The sequence below is a fragment of the Pinus tabuliformis genome, chromosome 1_2 (genome assembly GCF_031772625.1).
Source record: "Pinus tabuliformis cultivar Carrire ecotype Pingquan chromosome 1_2, CPIR1, whole genome shotgun sequence".
Lineage (NCBI taxonomy): Eukaryota > Viridiplantae > Streptophyta > Pinopsida > Pinales > Pinaceae > Pinus > Pinus tabuliformis.
The window spans coordinates 1303377249-1303399163 of NC_142298.1; the positions used below are offsets into that span (position 1 = coordinate 1303377249).

A 21915-nucleotide genomic window follows, 5' to 3' on the forward strand; every position below is an offset into this window, starting at 1 on the left:
TTTGAAATGTGAAGTTATGTCATTAATTGGACATGCAGAAGTAAGGAAATGTACATTTTTGTGTCTCGAAGAGGGAATTGTAACTATAAACTTGTGGTAAAATATAAGCACTTTTAACATTATTCAAACACCATTGCTACACGATTTTTACCAGATTTGTAGCATCCGCATAGTAATAAAATTATGTGAATAGAGCTCAACCCAAATATCAACAATAATGCTCGAAACATAAGTTTAAGGGGCTGCGAACTTTCCTTCCGTCAATGTTTTCCGGTCATTTCGAGGTTTTGAACGTTGCAGCGGCCAAAACCCAAAACAGCACCCAAGCTGGCTCTTTTCGGACCCCCTTGCGCAGAGAAGAGCTCTTGGTCGCCCGCGAGCAGCCAGTTTCTTCTACAGACCTACCTTAATCCTTGGAGACACAAAACTTAAACTTGGTAACAGTTTCGGAGCACATGCCTAAGTTAACATCGAAATTTTAATGGATCTCAATGAAGCAAATTTATTGGTAGTTTGTTTCTAACGGAGCAACGGGTGACGCAGTAAACGGGTTACACAGTAGCCAAAGTCGGGCCAAAGGACCTCGCCAGCTGAATCCTGGACGGCATCAGGGGAGAAAAGGCTCTCGGGAAAGGAATAGCTGAGTTCCACCGTTATCAAGTTCTACAGATGGTGGAACGTTGCCCAGGGTTTTTACCCCATGACGCTCAAAAAACCCGTCAGAATTTCAAATCAATCTAAACTATGACTACTGGACCGCTTCTTGGATTCACGAGGGAAGTTTGCTACAGGTTTAGTTCGCTCCCCGGATTTGGATTCATATATGGTAAGTGTGAGCAGTGTGAGCAGCAGTGAGAGCAGTGAACAGTGAGCAGAAGTGTGAGCAGTGAGCAGTGTGGTCAGCAGTGAGAGCAGCGAGCAGTGAACAGTGTGAGGGCAGGGAGCTTTTAGCGGTGCCCTGTAAACTCTCGTGAATTACCTTTTCGGACTGTCGGGTAGACATCGGTGGATGCTGTTGAGTCGCTATAGGCCATACGCATTCCATAGGCCCATACTCTACATCCGAAGTTTGGTTTCCCCCTCTACCTTATGTAGGAAGAGTGCAGACATTCGTCTTGTCGGGCGCCACTCAGAAGTTTATGAGCCCTGTGATGATTCATTTGCACTTGTAGATGCCCTGCTCGCTGATCGGGTTCATCTTGAGGAAGTTCAACCAAGCTTGTGTTTAGAACTCGGATGTGGGAATGGATATGTGATACACATTAGCCAGCAGTCAGTGCGGGACGCGGCAGCTTGAAACGGAGAGTTAAACAACGACAAATATTACATGGTGATGCAGGGCAGAGGAAAACAGCCATTATCGCTGGCTAGGGCAGAGAGATTATTTTTAAAATTGGAAAAATAAGACAGTCGTATCCCGTATAGCACGGTCGAATTTGTACCGTGATCGAATTTCCGTAACTGAAAGGTCAATACTACCGACTCCTACTTCTGTGCTCCGAAGCTACAGCAATTACTCCTTAACTCGAAAGAAATCGTCTTATTTTAACATCGTTATTCCTGCTGGTATACTGTCCATGCATAGCAATTCCAATAAACGCATTCCTACTGTTTTTCTTTCAACCTTACAACGACATAATATTAGACAGATTAAGTGGGATTTCCTCAGGATTTCATTTGAGAAGTTATGAATTTTGTAGGGTTTTAGCGAGGTTTATAGATTCAGACTCACATTGAGGTTTAAGGAAAGGGTTAAGACAGTCGTACAATAGCAAAGAGGAGATGGTGCGCTCCAACCAGAAAGCTAAGAGAACTGGTGCTGACTTCAAGGTCGTTTCACTTGATCTTTGTCTGTTTGTTTATTATAACCATATGATGGAAGCCAAGTACAGTCTTTTATTGATTAAACTTTTTACTCTGTCTATTGCAGAAAATAAAGCACAAAGTTGGAAGAAGGTTGCCACCGCCAAAAAATGCAACGAAGATTGAAATAAAATCGAAAGGTAGTTGATCATTACATCTTTGAGCATGAGAGTGTTTTACCATAAATTGATGTAATTTTTTCCAGGCTTAATTAGATCTATAAACAATGTTGCTCTGTCAGCACAATGCTTTTTTGTGGGGAAGAGATATTTATATTAATTTTACAAACACACAATATAACCCAACCTTCTAACTGCTCATCCCCGACTTCTAAAACTATCATGCTGTTTGGACTAGCATAGTGTTCCAATCTAACACACAGGAATACACTCTGTTAAAGTTAATGGAGAAATGTATTTTAGGAGAGAGTCAATTCATTAGTTACGTGTGAGACTTAGATTAGGAATTTGTTTCTATTTTCTATGTGGTTGTTCTAACCTCCCTATTTGCTTGTAAACTATATATTCTTGATTGTTAATGAGAAGTATGTAGAGCATTCTGCCAGAGGCAGTCTCCAGGTGAAGCCCTCACCTGAGAGTTGCTCAGTTTGATGAATAAAGTCGCTGTCTTCCATTTTTAACATGGTATCAGAGCTTTAGGGTTGAGTGAGGTAAAGCGAGAGTGCTTTGGTGACTGAGAGTGCCTGGTCGCTGTAGTGTGGCCCTTAGTGGCGGGTCTGTTCTTGGTGGCAGAGAAAGATTTTCTTTGCTTGATCAACGCGCATTTTGGCTCAAAAAATGCGCCTTTAGGTGCTGATCAGTGCCCTTTATGGAGAGAAACACGCGCTTTCAGCGTGTTCCTTTGAGAAATTTCTATCAGTGCGGAATTGAAGACATAAAACGCGCTGCTTTGTTCACGTGGAGTTTGACCCGGAGTTTTGATCGGATTCGAGCTCAGTGTGCGGCGTGGGTCGGAAATCGAGTGGATTTGCAGCAGTGGGAGCCAGAGGTGGCTGCGACTTAGTTGATCTCGGATCTGTTGGTGTGCTGTGTGATTCGTGGAGGTCGTTGGCGAATCTGCTGTCTGTTGGTAGAGAGCAGCGAATGTGGTGCAGTGAAGGCATGGTGTAGCTGCAACGAATCTGGGACTTCTCTTGAACTCCAAATGTTCCTACTTGTACCTGGTACTACGTCTTCTGTGATGATACCCGTGTGACCAGAGTGGTCTTGTGCATTGCGAATCTTGGTGGTGAATTAGTGCAAGCTTGGAACGCTTCAAAATTTACAAAATTCGCTGCTTGATAAAAATAAACTAACGAGAAGCATTGCAATGGGATTGGGCAATCTGAATTACTTGGATTTGGGTTCCAATCAATTAACGGGTCAGCTCCCTGCGTCACTTGGGAATTTGAAGTCTCTTGAGACCCTCAAGGCTAAAGTGCGTGAACGCTCCACGTTGATAGCGAGTTGTGAAGATTCTACAAACGACGGTGTAGTTGACACTGTAATTTTTGAGCCAATTTCATGAAGTTGCATGTAATTTTGATGACGCTGCGTGCGAGGTGTTGTGCCAAAATTTAAAGGTTGATCGTTTGGAGACCATCTTCTTTTTGAAGGGTATTGTTTTTTGTGATCGTTGATTTTTTGATCAAAGAATATTTTTTGAGAGGTCATTTTTTGGGGCGCATTCAAAAAGGGGGATTTTGTTTTTTTTGAAGGAATTGTATTTTTTATATATTTTAATAGAGGGCACACAAATATTTTTTTGAGAGATCCTTGCTCTGGATCTGGAGATAGATCCATTTTTTTAAATAAATTGCTGGAGGACAAAGTTTCCTTTGAGGTAGACTTATCAAGATGAATAACCAGATGGCATAGGCATATCTGAACGAGAGCAATAAGCTCGACAGATCCAATTACTCTAATTGGAAATTTAAGTTGCAGATCCTGTTGGAGGGGCAAAACGCATGGGCGATTGCAAGCGGTGATGAGTTGAAGCTGACCCTAGCTATAGGTGGAACAATAGAAACAATCCAGGACTAGGAAAGAGGGAGAACAAAGCAAAAGTGTTGTTAAAATTGTCAGTGAAAGACTGTATTATCCCTCACATTCGTGAATGTAAATTAGCAAACGACATCTGGAAAACTCTCAAGGACCTGTACGAGATCAAAAACACAAATCGCCTGCTGTTTTTGAAAAGCAAGATTCTCTCCATTAAAATGGAGGAGAATGAATCAGTGGTTGTGTTCATCTCTCGAATCAAGGAGCTCAGAGATAAGCTGGGTGACATAGGAGAGACAATGTCAAACACTGATCTCGTCACGATCACCATGAATGGTATGACTGATGACTATCAGATGTTTATCACAGGCTTGAATGCGAGAGAGAAAGCCCCCAATTTCGAAGAATTGACAGGGATCTTGATGCAAGAGGAAGAGAGGCGGATGACTCTGAAACCCCAGAGTTCAGATCTTGCTCTAATGGCGAAGAAGAAGCCCTTCAAAGGGAAGACAAATGCAGGACAAAAAGGCGGAAGTACACCACAAAGTAAACCACCTCAAGGTATGTCCTCAACATAATGGCCTAATTTGGACTAATAATGCCCCTAAAATAAAAAAAATGTGCATAATAACAATACTTTTGGTGACAATACAGTGATATGGGGTTTAACGATAAGTTTCGCTGGGTGAAACCCACAAGATGAGGGTTCAAATCTCATTGAGTATATATATGACCTGTTGTGTCTTGGCTAGAAGAGTAGGCGACCCCATAGCGAACATCTCGGCTCTTGTTGAGGCATAAGTTTCCTGCTATTGTGGGGCTTGCAAGCAGTTGCACGTAGCCTAGGTTTATAGTGGTAGCCAGTTAGATTTGATCCTGGGTCTGTTCAGGATAACTCTCACCAGTTACCAATTATCCTAGATTTTAAAAAAAAAAACAATACTTTTGGTGACAAACCCACCAAATAGTTCAATAATACAAGAATACGTGTCTCAAGAGGGTCGAATGATCAATAAAGAGAGTCGTTGGGGTTTTTAGGAGGCTTAATGAAGTCCAAGTGGTGCCATGATGTAGAAATGGACTCCAAACATAGTGGACAAGGGTTTGGCCCCTTGTTTTCCAAGCAACAACCTGTGATGCTCCACAGTGGGTGTGGGGGCACTATAACATTCTCACGGGTCTCCAAGTGGATCGAAAATGCTTGTAGGCCATTTGTAAGGGCTAGGATGATGATATAAGCCCTCTCTTTGCAACAGGAGACATCCTGTGGACCCTGGAACATCTTCCAAGTGTATGGTGCAAGTGTGTAGCTGGTTGGGCATGGTGAACTAGGTGCATCATCCTCATCCAAAAGGTGGAACACGAGCAATCAATGAGCTTTGTCGGGGATGAGGTAATCTTTGCTATGGTGGAGGCCCATGGCTCTCAATGTTCACCCTACAAGTGCCAATGTGGCCCTCTGGAGGGCTAGGACTCCGTAGAGGGAGACCAAGCCCTAAATAGAGACCCACTTGCAACCTTGCATAAGATCCAATGCATCCTCTTGCCTTCCAATACAATAAATCATCAGAATAATCAAGTAAAATAACTTACAAGTCATGGAACCAATGGGGCACTTTATAGTTGCATGCCCTTCCATAGTTGGCTTTGGCATGTACAAGTGTCTCCAAGCTCAATAGGGGGTTAACCAAGGACCATATTAGGTGGTTTCAACCTCTAAAGGGGGTGACATGTCCATGGTACATCCCTCAAATGGTAGGTGGAAAATGATATAGTAATGGAGAGTAGTGGGGAGTAGGGGAATCATCTAGACCACATGTTATGGTATAAGCGTAGCTATGATAAAGGGAAGCCCACACTCGAGTATATGAGTGTAGAAGGGAGCAAATCGTGGTACATGAGTTGCCTCGGCCTCTGTTTTTCCACCCTTCATATGCCTTTTGCCTTTGATTGATTTTTGTTCATAACTGCTCGGGGCTCCAGGGGATGAGAGCATGTTGTGTGGTATATAGTAGTGGATACCCCTTAAAGGTGGGGCAGTTCATTGCCCACCAGGGTTTGGGATAATCATGGATTCCTTCATGATGGAGGGGGCTCATCTAGGGCCCATAGGAACCAGGGTGATGGCTATGGATAAAGGGTAGAGCTCATGTTTGGCTTTTGCCCACGTGCTAAATTTGTATGTCTCGACCATCTTTTGCATTTTGTCGTACATTTCCTGTTGAGAGTGCCCAAACTATGCTTTTTCTTTTCTTTTTAGCTGCATCAACCTTCGAGCATCATTCCAGGCCCGACCCAAGGTGTGGATAGGGGGAGGGGGAAGGCTAAGCCTAAGCCTCTGTGGACCCCAATGGGAAAAGAGATGAATGGGGCCAAAATGAGTGGAAGGGCGCGATGTATATGGTGTCGAGAAGCGGGACCATGCAACCAAGATTGAGATTTCCCATGTAGTGCCAACCCTAAAGCTAATGCCCAGTAAATGAGATCTCATAGGACTAGGATACAAGGTTAACCACGAAATTGGGCAGTGGAGACAAGAGTATAGACCTAACGCACTCTTTCCGCCTAATCCCTTCACCAATCCATGTCCAAGTGCCCATGACAAGTAAGAAAAAATACTTAACTATATCAATGAAAAGTCATTCCTTTGGGGTCGAGAGGCCCACCTTCAAACACTAGTGGGCAAGGGACCACATGGATGGCTTAGGTGGCGGAGATAATGGCACATCAAGCAATTTGGCGGCTGCAAGGGGCCGTTGGATGTCGGTTGAGGATCATCTAGGATAATTTTTTTCTCCCTTATACACTACCCACAGGTGGTGGGTAACATCTGGCTCCAATTGGGACATGAGCTCTCCGTGAGGTGCATGAAGCTACTCGAACAAGAGGTCACGAGAACACCAACAATCTCTTGGTACCGTAGACCTGTTACTTGCACATATCAAAGACCAAGCACACGGGGAAACATGTTTTTGTGGTGTCTTATGATCACCCATGCTTAGTATTAGGCTATAAAATCAACAAGAACATAAAAATGCAAGTTTAATCTAAATGCAACTAATCTATCAGGAAAATATCACATGATGTTGGTTGTAATGAGGAAATGAGCATGTAATGCATCCTACTCTAGAATGCGTATAATACAATGTCAATTGTCAAGGAACGAGGTGATACGACTTAACTTCATTAGTTGCGACCAAAGTTTGTCGTTGAATTTGACAATGTAGTAGTAATATTTGTCGACTTTCCTCTGAATCTTGTTGGGTATTGGGTTTTTATCTACCAAGAACACATCCCCAACCTTGTATTTTTTAGGCTTCCACTTTTTGCTTGCTTTGTGATTTGGTCGCTTGAGAATATATACTTCTTGTGAAGGGAGAATAGGAGGAGGCTTCTCAATCTCATGTGTCTTGTAACAAGGGATCGGTGTGTTGATTTTTGTGTAGCTTGGGAGGTACTCCAAGCCCTAGTGTTTGAGGGTTGGAGGTCGAAGCGCCACAAGTAGGCTTGTGGGTTTAGAACCCAAGCTTGGGGTTTTGCACCCATAGATGTTTGGGTTAAACACGTGATGAGTTTTCGACATGTGATGGATGAGGATGATAGCTATCGGTGAGAAGATTCTAACGCAATGAGAATCATCCGATTTCGAGTTGTCGTCAAGAAGTTGTGAATTTTTGAAGGCCATGAGTTAGTTTACACCATATGTGTCAAGGTCGACTTGTGCATTAAATAAGCCTCTTGACAAGTTGGATAGCCCTAGAGTAATGTTGGAAGGAGCCCCTCATTTTTGTATAAATAGAGGGTGATGTAGAGGCATTAAGGCATCCAATCGTGCAACATTTTCTCTAGAGAAGGACTTGGTGGAGGAAGGGGCAGCCTATGCCCTAGCTGCAACAAGAGGAGGACACCTACAAGAAGGGCGTAGGGACTATTTTAGGGCTGGAACAGGGGTTCGAGTATTGCTGGAGGAGGCCGAGGGAGACTGCTTGTAGGTCGAGCACTTTGTTGATTTGGGATAGCATATGATGTGCTCTAGCCATGAAAATTGGTGGAGAGGCTAAAACACATGAGATCTCCAAGACCCAGAAATGGTTTGGGTAGATTCTAACCAGTTTGGGAGATATTAAAATAATTAATATTTTTAATGGAGTTCCTAAGTCTAAACTTAAGAAAAATAAAATATTAATGGGTATTAATATAAAATTGGGTTAGAAGATTCCAAAAGTCATATATCAAGCCAAATCTAATCTTAGCCGTTGCTTAGAGATTTAATCTCAGCCGTTGAAGGACTAACGAGAAAAGTATAAGAGGAGGCTTGAGGGTCAGTTGGAAGATACACCAGAGTGATCAGTCATTCATTTTGCTAGAGCGGGGTTGCTAAGCAAAAGTGAATAAGTCATCAGCAGTGAGGGGCAGTGAGTACTGGGCAGAGAGGCAGAGACAGTGCCAAGAGACCAGCGCAAAAGCAGAGAGCGAGAGCAACAGCCAGAGTAGGCCACGCAGAGCCCAGCAGAGACAACGTAGAGCCTAGAGGGACTGCGTCATCCACACAAAGGGCAGAGGGAGTGACATAGAGGGTCCCATAGGTTGCGCAGTGCCTTAGAGGGTCCTGGGGTTGACACAGTGCAACAGGAGGCTGGCGCAGAGGCCAGAAGGGCCAGTGCTGAGCTTTAGAGTCGCGGGAGAGGGTTTTGTGGGACAGGTTTTCTGAATACCTGTTTCCGAACAGAGAGGTATTGTTGCTGTGTATTTTTTCTTTGTCGGGTGAGCCGGTTAGGCACCCAATTGTACTCAAGGAAATACTGCATAATAATATACCCTCATAATCGCTGTGCCAGTTTATCGCATTAGGTTTTTTCGAGGACATTTGTCCAAAAATAATGGTGTCACTTGTGTGTTTGTTTTCTTTCAGTTGATGATTTGTAGATGTTGTGACTGTATTGTGTTTATTTCGGTATTTAAATGTTCTAAATAACTTGTTCAGAATTTACAAGTAGAAAAAATAAATCAGCATAATATAGATTAATTTTCTAACAGATAGACTTAGAAAATTCAACATGGTATTAGAGGGTGGTTGCAGATCACAGGCAAGCTGAATGCATCAACTGAGCAGAGCATTTGTAGCAGATTCAACTGTCCAGAGTGACAAAGCTGATCCTTGCAGAAAGCGACAGAGGAAGGGTTGACGCAGAGGGACTGCGTCATCAGTCCGGGCCTGAGAGATGCTAGCGCAGAGGCTGAGGAGGGCAGAAGCAGGCTCGCGCAAAGGCTAGGAGGGCTGACGCAGTTGGCTGAGGGAGTTGTTTTACTGGTGCCGGGATTGTGCAGAGCCAAGAGGCTCAATCCTTAAGTTGTTGGGGTGAAGGAAGCTGTGGGTAGTTTGTGGGAGCGAAGCTGGTGGGGTACTGTGGTCATAACAGTACTTAACAGGGCAAAACCAAGGTAGAGGGTGATCCGAAATTGATCGAAGGCAAACAATAAGGTATTGCAGACTCGTGCATGGATGTGCCTATGTTATTTTATGCAACGGATCGATAAGATTGCGAAATACACAGGCACTGAAGCAGTTAGAGAAAACATAACAGGCAAACATGTAAACACAACAAGTTTAGTAAGGAGTTCACCCAATACTCCTGGGCTACGTCTTCCAGTCCAGTCTTCAGTGATGGCCTCTCTATTATGTTTTCAAAAGCAGAGTTTTTACAACAGTGAGCTCAATTTGAGTCTCACTCAACAGATAGATATCAGCAAGACTGTACTTGGATTCCCCAAGTCTCTGGAGTACACAGACTCTCTTTACTAATTCTCGACCTCCTATGGGTCACAATGGTATGAGTCCAATCTGAGACTCAATACATGACAGGTATTTATAGAGGAGTTTGCTTGAACCTCTCAAGCCTTCTCTGGAGTACACAGACTCTCTGCTCTCTCTGTCTCTGTCTCGATGCTGCCTTTTGCTTCTGTAGGTCAGCTCGATTTCTTCTCTCTGTTCTCTGCTCTCAGCTTTCCGCTTCTAACTTACTTGCTAACTGCCTCCTTCTTTCTCTGTCAGCTTGTGGCTTTAAAGCCAATCTGCTTTCTGACTGTTCGTTTTCGCTTCCCGGCTTTTTGGTTCCCCTGCCTCTGTCTGTTTGAATTCCTCTGTTCTGCGTCATCATCACTGTATAATGCCTCACAAGGAGGTGGCCACCTGTTTCATAACGAACTGAGTGTCAGTTCTCTTGGACGTTTTCGAACGACTGTTTTTACCGTTAACTCTAAGAATGCCCGCGAACACGATCTTCTGCCAACGCATCGTCCACATCAGACTTCAAATCTTATACAACTCTGCTTGTTTACCTTGTCGAATCCGGTCATCCATCGGATTGCGTCTCCGCCGTCGATCTGGAGCCTCCAGATCCTACGGTTATCGTCCATATCGGGCAGATAAGTAGCATGACGTTTACCCGTCCGATGTGAGCGGTTTTCTCTCTCTTTCGCCAGATGCGTGGCACCCATTGTGTGGCATCGGGCGGGACTCGGTTGAAACTGCTTACTGCTCGAAGTCCTTCCGATATTCTGCTGGTTTATGTGGGACCCCACCTCTGACGGAATCGACGCGGTATTTGTTACATTTTATAATTTTTCGGGTCCGGTTGCTCGGGGCTTTTCCTTCTTTGAGGGGTTTGCCTGGTGATATGCGATTAGCGCCCGTTTCTCGAAAAGGCCTCCGATTTTTCTAATTCGCGACAGTGCGCGTTACCATGGGCCGACGGTCTGCACGCTTGACCGAGGGTTCTTGTTGCTCCGCGCTGACTGCAAATTGCAATTGTTTCGAGGATATTTCTGATAAGATCATTCTTTGTAAGACTTTGAAACTTTGGCATGAATTTTACAGAGTTCATGAAAACTTAGAGGATGTTTTAGGATCCAATTCGGATCACGGCCTTCCCACTGAAAAAGCTTTTGGACCACCAAAAATTGGTTTTTAAGCATCAATCAAGTGAGGGTACAAATTCCTCGCTTGCCGAATTTCTATTCATTTCGCATTGCTTGGTTTTGAACCTTTGAGTCCAATCCTGAGGTACTCAACATCCCCTCTGCGCGTAGTTCTCACCTTCCTGTCCAAAACTGTATCTTCCTGCAATTCATTAAGATATTCAGGCAATAGATCATCAATAGAAAGCAATTGACTCTACTTTTCGGGATCTTCAATCAATGAAGGTTCAAATAGTCCCAAGCTGTCTGCATTAACAACTGAGTAGATGTGTATGTAAGCTGGCAAATCAAGGCGAAAAACATTCTCACCAATTTTCTCAAGTATCTTGAAAGGTCCATATAGGCTTCAACTTCTTACCTTCACCTTGCATTCTGTCTTTGCTGATATACATCCAGACTTGATCACCAACTTGGAAATTATGTTCAATTCGATGCGTATCATGCCTTGCCTTGTACTTGGCTTGGCTCTTTTCCAGCTGTTCCTGTACTGCCTGGTGAATCTCTTGGATTTGTTCAATGAACTTGGTTGCCTTGTCCACATCACTGTGTCCATCAACCACTATGTCTTTACCAAAAACAAAATCCAAGGGAGACCTTGGTGTGAAACCAAAATAGGTCTTGAAAGGAGATCTCTGTGTAGAAGAATGTTTAGCGGTTGTAAGCATGCTGCACATAACATAAATGTTTATCCCAAAGCTTGGGATGCTTGTTGCAATAGCCTCTGAGCAATTGGATCACTGTCCTGTTGACCACTTCTGTTTGGCCATTTGTTTGTGGATGAAACGCTGTGCTCTTCTTCAGTCTGATGTCCATCAGTTCCCACAAACTCGACCAAAACTTCCCAACAAATCGGGAATTTCGATCAGATACAATGGAAGTGGGTAATCCAAAATGAACCCATAAAAGCCGAAAGAACAACTTTGCTGTTTGTTCAGCTATAATCTGTTCGTTACAAGGTATTAAAATACACATTTTGCTGAACCTATCCACAATAACATATAAATAGTCATGACCTTTTCTAGATTTAGGCAGTTCCCCAACAAAGTCCATGGAAACACTTTCCCAAGGATGAGAAGGAACTGGTAGTGGAGTGTACAGGCCTAGTTTTCTATTGCTGGGCTTGCTTTTAGCACACATAGTACACCCTCTTACATATCTAGAAACTGTCTCATTCATTTTTGGCCAATAACAAAATCTTTGCAGTTGTGCAACTGTTTTACTTACACCAAAGTGATATGATATTAGAGAAGTATGTGCTTCTCGAATTGTCTTTACTCTTTCAGTTTGTGGAATGCATAACTTTCCAAAATGATACAATTGTTGGTCCTTAACATGATAATCCAATTCTTCTACTTGTTTCCCGCGACTTAAAGTTGCATATACATCTTTAAAATCTATATCTTGAGCATACTGTTCAATGTACCTTTCATGCAATACTGAATTATGCTTAAGGATAGTAGATGCATTTATGATTGGTCTGGACAACATATCTGCAACTTTATTGTGTATGCCCTTTTTATATCTGATGACTAGATGAAACTGTTGTAGAAAACCCATCCACCTATAGTGTCTTGATTGCTGCAACTTAGTTTGGGAGTGTAAATATTGAAGTGGTTGATGATCAGTATGTATAACTGTCTCTTTGCCCATTAAATAATGTTTCCACTTTTTCACACTCTGTACTAATGCATACAATTCCTTATCATATGTGGGATAATTAACTACTGCAGAATTAAATGTCTCAGAATGATAACATATGGGTTTACTGTGTTGCATCAACACTGCTCCCATGGCATAGTCACTGGCATCTGTTTCAATCTCAAATGGTCTTTGAAGATCGGGCAGTGCTAGTATTGGTGCTGTACTAATCTTTTCTTTTAAGGTGTCGAAGGCTTTCTGCTGTTTGCCTCCCCATTGAAACACCTTGTTCAATCCGGTTAAAGCATGTAAGGGAGCTGCAATCAAGGAAAAGTTAGCAATAAACTTTCTCCAATACTGTGCTGCTCCTAAGAAGCTTCTAACTTCTGTAGCAGATTTGGGTTTAGGCCAGTTTACAATGACTGCAACCTTAGAGGGATCTATCTTCAATTCACCACCCCCTACAATATGACCCAAATAATTCAAAAATGTTTTGCCAAATTCACATTTTGAGAGCTTAACATAGAGATTTTCTCTTTTCAAAACATCTAGATTCTGCTTGACATGCTTCAAATGTTCTTCCCATGTTTTACTAAATATAAAAATGCCATCTAAATATACAATGACAAAATCATCAATAAGAGGTCTGATTACATCATTCATTACTTTCATGAAAGTAGCAGGAGCATTAGTTAAGCCAAAATGCATAACTAACCACTCATACAATCCCTGCTTTGTTTTGAAAACAGTGTTCTATGCATCTTGCTCTGCATCTTTGACCTGATGGTAGCCACTATGCAAGTCCAACTTGGAAAAGTAAACAACTTCTCTTAACTGATCTAATAGATCATCTATGCGAGGAAGGGGATAACGATTTTTGATCGTTATTTTATTCAATGCTCGGTAATCAATGCACATTCTCCATGAGCCATCTTTTTTTCTCACCAAGACAATAGGAGATCCACATGGTGATGTGCTAGGTCTTATGGACCCTTTCTCGAGTAGCTCCTGTACTTGCTTCTTGATTTCTGCATTTTCTAAAGTGGACAACCTGTACATTCCGATGTTAGGCAATGGAGCATCTTGCTGCAAATTAATATCATGTACTATTTCCTTTTGGGGTGGCAGACTTTTAGGTTCTTGAAATAGTATATCATATTCTGAAACAACTTTTTCTAAATCAGCTTGCTGTTTAGCATTACAGCGCTCAAATACACTAGTTTTATCAGGTTCCTTTTCCTTTACAACCATCAATAAAAATTGTTTGCATGAATTTACAATTCTTTTCATCTGCCCTGAGTTTATGAGAGTATAATTATTCTTGAGTTTATAAGCTCTTACAATTTATTCGATTCCATCTTTAACGAGTTGATACTTGTTTTTAGCGCTATAGAAAATAGCTTTCCTATCATACAAGTAAGGACTTCCTAAAACAAGTCCACATATATCCAAAGAAACTATATTTAACTCAACCTCATCTACAAAGGCTGACCCAAAAGAAAACTTAAGTTTACATTGTCTAGTCACTTGTAGCTTTGCTTTATCACATAAGCAACCTAATGGATATGGCTTCTTGTGAGGTGTGGTTAGTAATCCCAGCTTCTTTACAATTGCTTCAGAAATTAAATTTACTTGTGATCCACTATCAAACAAAGTATCAATCTTTTGATGCTTGGAAATAAATCGAATATGAAAAAGCTCATGTCTTTTCCTCTCATTTTCTTCATTATCAGTAGATTGTGCAGAATTACTAGTAGATGCTTCAGAATTTTTAGCTTTTATACCTACGACTGCGATTGTTGTTTCATCTTCTGAGTCTAACCCCAAATCCTTTTGAATAGCTGCAACAGTCTTCTTTTTTTTGCCATCGAACTTCTTGGGTCTCAGCTCCGGATGCAGAATCCAACAGTGCTCATCATCATGTCCATCCTTCTTGCAATGAGTGCATGAAGACTTGGTTTTTTGTACAGCATTTGTCTTCCTCTCTTTCCATTTCTGTTTTCTCTTTTCCTTGCTTTTGCTTGCAGTGGGTTTTGATGATCCCCCAACTTCTAGGTTCACATTCTTGCCTCTAGCCTCTAGATGTGTAGCCTGAACAGATACCTCATCTATGCTAGTGGGATTAAACATGAGAATGGTGTGCTTTAAATAGCTGTGTAGACCACCTATATACTTCAGCAGAGTTTCAGGTGAGTCTAAAGAAATTCCTAGAATCAAAGCTCTCTTTCTAAATTCTTGAGTGTAACCTTGTACACTTTGCCCTTTTAATTGGCGAAGAGTTTGCCAGCTCATCATGGCTTGCTGCATATAAGCTAGTGGATAGAATTGCTTTTTAATTGCAAAAACAAATTCACTCTAGACAGAAAGAATTTTACCATGCTTCTTCATGTCAGCTTGTGTCCTACTTTCCCACCATACCAAGGCGATGCCTCCAAGGCGTAGGCCGGCCAGCTGAATCTTACTTTTGTCTGAGTTAATGCTCTGCACCCTGTAATACACATCAATTTGTCTAATCCAATTATCCAGCTTCTGCATTCAACTCTCCATCATATATCGACAAATCAAATTTAACATCTAATTTACTCAAAGATGTTTTCTTTTTATTTTTCGGGCTATTAGGAGGTGTGGGAAACTTTTCTTCTTTCCCTTTTCCTTTAGAATGGTCATGGAGGAGAGATTCTTCTTGTTTGGAGTTTGCTGAATCTTCTTTTCTACATTTCTTAAATTCTCTATACATTTCCTCCACCATGGCTCTCATGGTCATGAAACTATCCATGAACTGGGAGTCTGATTCCAAGGGACTTTCTTCTGCCATTTTCCTCTTAGGGTAGACTTTTCCAATTTCTGGGTTAGTTTCAACCAATTCTCCTTCTCCTAATTTGAGCTTTGTCCTAGTTAGCATTCAACAACAAAATCTAGCACAAGCTTGTCTAACCTTAACAACCTAGAGCTCTAATACCACTTGATTCGAAATTGATTGAAGACAAACAGTAAGGTATTATAGACTCGTGCATGGATGTGCCTATGTTATTTTATGCAACGGATCGATAAGATTGCAAAATACACAGGCACTGAAGCAGTTAGAGAAAACATAATGGGCAAACATGTAAACACAACAAGTTTAATAAGGAGTTCACCCAATACTCCTGGGCTACGTTTTCCGGTCCAACTTTCAGTGGTGGCCTCTCTATTATGTTTTCAAAAGCAGAGTTTTTACAATGGTGAGCACAAGACTGTACTTGGATTCTCCAAGTCTCTGGGGTACACAGACTCTCTTTACTGATTCTCGACCTCCAATGGGTCACAATGGTATGAGTCCAATCTGAGACTCAATACATGACAAGTATTTACAAAGGAGTTCGCTTGAACCTCTCAAGCCTTCTTTGGAGTACACAGACTCTCTGCTCTCTTTGTCTCTGTCTCAATGCTGCCTTTTGCTTCTGTAGGTCAGCTCGATTTCTTCTCTCTGTTCTCTGCTCTCAGCTTTCTGCTTCTAGCTTACTTGCTAACTGCCTCCTCCTTTCTCTGTCAGCTTGTGGCTTTAAAGCCAATTTGCTTTCTGACTGTTCGTTTCCACTTCCCGACTTTCTGGTTCCCCTGCCTCTGTCCGTTTGAATTCCTCTGTTCTGCGTCATCATCACTGTATAATGCCTCACAGGGAGGTGGCCACCTGTTTCATAACGAACTGAGTGTCAGTTCTCTTGGATGTTTTCGAACGATTGTTTTTACTATTAACTCTAAAAATGCCCGCGAACACGATCTTCTGCCAACACATCGTCCACGTTGTACTTCAAATCTTATACAACTTTGCTTGTTTACCCTGTCGAATCCAGTCATCCATCGGATTGCGTCTCCACCGTCGATCTGGAGCCTTCAAATCCTATGGTTATTGTCCATATCGGGCGGATAAGTAGCATGACGTTTACTTGTCCGATGTGAGCGGTTTTCTCTCACTTCCGCCGGACGCGTGGCACCCATTATGGCATCGGGCGGGACTCGGTTGAAACTGCTTACTGCTTGAAATCCTTCCGATATTCTGCCTGTTTATGTGGGACCCCGCCTTTGACGGAATCGGCGTGGTATGTGTTACATTTTATAATTTTTCGGGTCTGGTTGCTCGGGGTTTTTCCTTCTTTGAGGGGTTTGCCCGGCGATATGCGATTAGCGCCCGTTTCTCGAAAAGGCCCCCGTTTTGCTAATTCGCGACAGTGCGCGTTACCATGGGCCGACGGTCTGCGCGCTTGACTGAGGGTCCTCGTTGCTCTGCGCTAACCACAATTTACAACCGTTTCGGGGATATTTCTGATAAACTCGTTCTTTGTAAGACTTTGAACTTTGGCATGAATTTTACAGAGTTCATGAAAACTTAGAGAGTGTTTTAGGATCCAATTCGGATCAGAGGGAGTTGCTGCCGAGGCAGATTTCTGGCCAAGGAATTCGGACCAGTGTTGCAGTTGCACAGATGATCGGAGAGGGGCAACTTGATGGTTGGCATAAGGATTTCTAGGAGGGAAATCGGGATTTAGAAGGAGTCCAAAAGAGAACTTGCAGACGAGAAGTAGAGACACTCGAAGGAGTCGCACCAAGAACTTCAAGACGAGAAGTAGAGAGACTCAGCAGGAGTCGAACCGAGAACTTCAAGACAGGAAGTATAGAGACTCAGCAGGAGTCGAACCGAGCACTTCCAGGCGGGAAGTAGAGAGACTCAGAGGAGTCAACAGAGAAGAGCGGAGAGATGGCTTGAATGGGCTGAGGGATCAGGATAGGTTGGACAGAGCATCCAACTTTATGGTTGGTCTAGAAGGTTAGGATCCTGTCCATTCTAGACAGACATCGTATCAAGGGCTTTGCCTTGAGAGTAATGGCTATCCCAGTTGACCCGGTAGCTAATGAAAGGTACGAGGAGGCAATGGCCAAGGCAAAATGCATCATCCTTGATGGGATCAAGGATCATATGGTCCAACATATTACCTAGAAGGAGACGACAAAGGAGATGTGGGACACCTTGAAGACATTGTACCAACATACTTCTGTGCAGAGGAAGATGTTACTTGAGAATCAGCTAAGGTCATACCAGATGCAGAAGGGGGAGCAGATAGATCACTTCCTCGGTCGGTTGAAGGAGATCTAGGACCAACTGACTTCCATCGGAGCCACGCCGGATCAAGGGTTGATGGTGAAGACTGCACTTAGCACAGTCTCCGAGGAGTGGGAGGCATTTGTCCAGAGCATACTGGGCAGGGCGAGTCTTCCAGATTGGGAAGAATTGTGGGCGGCTCTTTGCCAAGAGGAGATTAGACGACTGAGCTAGATGGGAAGTAGCAACAAAGGAGACCAGATCTAGAAGGAAGAGGAAGAGGATGCAGCTTTGGCATCTGCGTGAATGGTGGAGAAGAGGAAGAAGAAGGACCTCTCCAAGGTCAAGTGCTTCCACTGCGGGGAACTGGGTCACTATGCGAGCCAATGTCTGAGGAAGAAGAACAAAGGAGAGGATTCTGACTCTAAGGCAGCGCCAACGAATGCGGAGAAAGAAGTCGAGGAGGATGATGATTGTGCTATGAGTGCTCATGTACCTCTAGAGAAGAGGTGGGGAGACATCGAGCTATAGTCAGGAGGACTACAGGTGATGAGGGGCAGGATCCTCGAGGTACCCAACCTCTTGGATTATACCTTTGCTACGGGAGCCCCGAAGAGGAGTAGTAGGACTGATGGATGTCGGTAGAGATGGATGCAGATGAAGCGACAGAGAGTGCTGCAGTGCAGGAGTCCCCGGGCAGCGCGAGGCTAGCAGGCTGCAATAATGCGAGAGGCACAGAGAGTGTTGCAACGGTGCAGGATGGCACAGAGAGGTGTGCAACGGTGTGAGATGCAGGGAGTTGTTGCAGCAACGCAGAGGTCAGTAGAGGGAGCACTTGTTAGCGGCAGAGGGAGCTTCAACATCGGGAGTGTTTCTAGCTTGACAAGGATGTCAGAAGTTGGGTGGATCAACTACTTACTTCTCAGTAACTAAGTTGCAATGTAGTAGTAGTATGCAGTAGCACGATGCAACATGATGAGAGGGGGATGCAGTGTTGCGAGGATGGACCAACAACAACACGGATGCAACAGTGGCAGTGGCAGGGCCATGGGCAGCAGTACAGGATGCAACAGTGCAGAGGATGTTGGGCGGGGAGGCTTAGCATCAACATAGGTACCGGTGCCAGATAATCATTGTGATTCTCGGTGAGGAGTATTACTAGAGCATAGTTCTCGCTAAGAGGGAGTGTTGATTTTGGGTAGCATCAGATGTGTTCTAGCAATGAAAATTGGTGGAGAGGCTAAAGCACATGAGATCTCCAAGACCCAAAAATGGTTTGGGTAGATTCTAACCGGTTTGGGAGATATTAAAATAATTAATATTTTTAATGGAGTTCCTAAGTCTAAACTTAGGAAAAATAAAATATTAATGGGTATTAATATAAAACTAGGTTAGAAGGTTCCAAAAGTCATGGATCAAGCCAAATCTAATCTTAGTTGTTGATTAGAGATTTAATCTCGGCTGTTGAAGGACCAACGAGAAAAGTATAAGAGGAGGCTTGAGGGTTAGTTGGAAGATACACCAGAGTGATCAGTGATTCATTTTGCTAGAGCGGGGTTGCTAAGCAAAAGTGAATCAGTGATCAACAACGACGGGCAATGAGTACTGGGCAGAGAGGCAGAGACAGTGCCAGGAGACCAACGCAGAAGCAGAGAGCGAGAGCAGTAGGTAGAGCAAGCCATGCAGAGTCCAGCAGAGACAACGCAGAGCCTAGAGGGACTGCATCATCCACACAGAGGGCAGAGGGAGTGACGCATAGGGTCCTAGAGGTTGCGCAGTGCCTTAGAGGGCTGACGCAAGAGGGTCCTGGGGTTGACGCAGAGGCTAGAAGGGCCAACGTTGACCTTCAGAGTCGCCGGAGAGGGTTTCGTGGGACAGGTTTTTTGAATACCTGTTTCCGAATAAAGAGGTATTGTTGCCGTGTATTTTTTCTCTGTCGGGTGAGCCAGTGAGGCACCCAGTTGTACTTAAGGAAATACTGCATAATAATATACCCTCAGAATAGCTGCACCGGTTTTACCGCGTTGGGGTTTTATGGGGACATTTGTCCAAAAATAATGGTGTCACTTGTGTTTTTGTTTTCTTTCACCTGATGATCTGTAGATGTTGTGACTGTATTGTGTTTATTTTGGTATTTAAATGTTTTAAATAACTTGTTCAGAATTTACAAGTAGAAGAAATAAACCAATAGAATATAGATTAATTTTCTAACGGATAGACTTAGAAAATTCAACACCCTTGAGGGCTAAAACTCTGCTAGTTTGAAGTTGATTAGGCATTGTTTTGGGGACCAGTTGCTACAGGTGTGCTGTGGTGGTAGGCCACAGGCCATAGCACCACAACTGGGTTGTGTAGGAGGTGATCAAGGCTTGACATCCATCCTAGGTTGCAGCGTGGCTAAGGAGGAGTCCTTCAAGGGTGTGCTGCAACCCTTTAGTGGATTGTTTGGGGACTGTCAAGGGAGTTTAGGGCTGCAACAAGTGCCCTAACCAGAACAACAACCAACAACAATATGCAAACATAATTTTGAGCAGTGTTTTGGAGGAGTGTTGGGTCATTGTAGTGATTAGACTTGGATCAATTGATGAGTAGCTGTAGGAGGCCTTAGGAGCTGTTTGGAGGAGCCTAACGTGGATTGTTAGAAGCGTACCACGCAGCCAAGGTGACAACAAGCACATCAATCCAAAAGAGATGAGAGGTATGTAGGGATGTAGTGTCTACACGTGTTGGATGATTGTGGCAACTAGAAGACGAGTTTCTTAGTAGGCAGATGCTACAATAGGAAGCACACATTCCTAGGCAAGAGGACAACAACATAAGGAGTTGTTGTTAAATTGGCAACTAGGGCCAAACTCCATGTGGGTTAGCTTATTTCTGGCAGCTGATATTTTTATTGGATCCCTCTCGTCGAGAGGTGTAGGATTGATCCAAAGATCATCCGATTCCGATAAGTATTTATGGAGTTATGAATTTATCTTGTTTATGTAATTATTATCAAGCCGACCAGCTCTTATGTAGGCTCTAGAAGCCCAATCGACGTGTCTATTCATCATATATGTTTTAGTATAAATAGAAGAAGATTTGATGGCATTTATACACATTCTTGATGTGATCTCCTCTCCACATCTTGGGTTTTTGGAGAAGGAGAGTCACAAAAAAGGAATATATTGACCTAGTTTGATGATGTCCTAAATCCAACGCAGTCATAACCTTATTCACTGTTCATGGTGAAGCCGCAAATGGAAGGAGCCCTACCATAGCTATACGCAAGGCATAAAGACTTATTATATGCTGTTCATACGCTGTTCAATGAAGACACTATCCATGTAGTTTCTACACGTTAAGCCGAAATTCATACGTTGTTCAATGAAGACCCTATCCACGCAGTCTCTACACGTTAAGTAGAAAATCTATACGTTGGAATGAGGACCTTATCCACATAATCTATACGCTGCAATAAAGGCACTCTATACACACAGTCATGGAAACCCATACATGCAGAAAACTCATACGCTGTTAAGTATATGTGGAAAACACAACACTGTTATATATACGCATGTCATATATACAACACAGTCATGGCAATACCTTGTTTCGTATATGCGGGGACTAATATATAACGATGTCATGGCAGCAATATCCACTCTGATTTATCTGCCGCAAATGGACATATATATGTTGGGCATAGAAACGCTGGTCATAGGAATATATACGCTGGGCATAAATAATGGAAAGACAATATATATTGGAACGTAGTGCCACGCAGTCAACACAATATATTTTAGAATGCAATCACATATATGCATGTAAATGCAGTCATTGGAACGCAGTCTTCTACATGGAACGTAGTCATGGATAAGCTGTGCAGTGATATATACGCTGCAGTCATGGATACGCTGAGCAGTCAAGGCTCACAGGTAGGAAGGAATACGTTGTTCATCATGGAGTCATATAGACATCATATATATATATATATATATATATATATGGAGTGCAGTCAAGACAGCAAGTGTAAGGAACATGCTGTCCAGTTCAACGTATGGGATTTAGTCATATTCCTGAGCAAACCCTATATGGAAATAATATAGCCTAGCTGCTTTGCTAGGCTACAAGCCATAGCAAGCAGCTAAGGCTGATATGTATATGACCTCCATACTGAAGCAACAGAAGGGTATTATGAGCGGCATGATGAGCTGCATAATGGGCAGTAGTATGAGCAACATGATACATGAGCAAGCAGTTAAGGCCGATATCAACAGAGGCAAATTGTCGCAGCATGATGAAGCAATGAGAAGGCAGAGGCAGCAGCATGGTGGGCAGCACTATGAGATCATGTGCATGGGTAGTTCAATGATATAG

The 21915-nt window shown here is 43.0% G+C and overlaps 1 protein-coding gene across 3 annotated transcripts in view; it reads left to right on the forward strand.

Annotated features, from left to right (window-relative positions):
* The first annotated feature begins 228 nt into the window (after nt 1-228).
* LOC149211001 (uncharacterized) overlaps nt 229-21915 on the forward strand; it is a 543418-nt gene continuing 521731 nt past the window's right edge. Inside the window, exons 1-4 of one of the 3 annotated variants that reach the window (XM_089396849.1) lie at nt 229-437; nt 544-1566; nt 1701-1830; nt 1931-2003. In XM_089396849.1, coding sequence (XP_089252975.1) covers nt 1783-1830; nt 1931-2003 — 121 coding nt within the window. In that variant the 5' untranslated portion in view covers nt 229-437; nt 544-1566; nt 1701-1782. Of the gene's footprint in view, nt 1567-1700; nt 1831-1930; nt 2004-21915 lie in introns of all 3 variants that reach the window. The other 2 variants (XM_089396847.1, XM_089396848.1) reach the window with 2 other exon arrangements.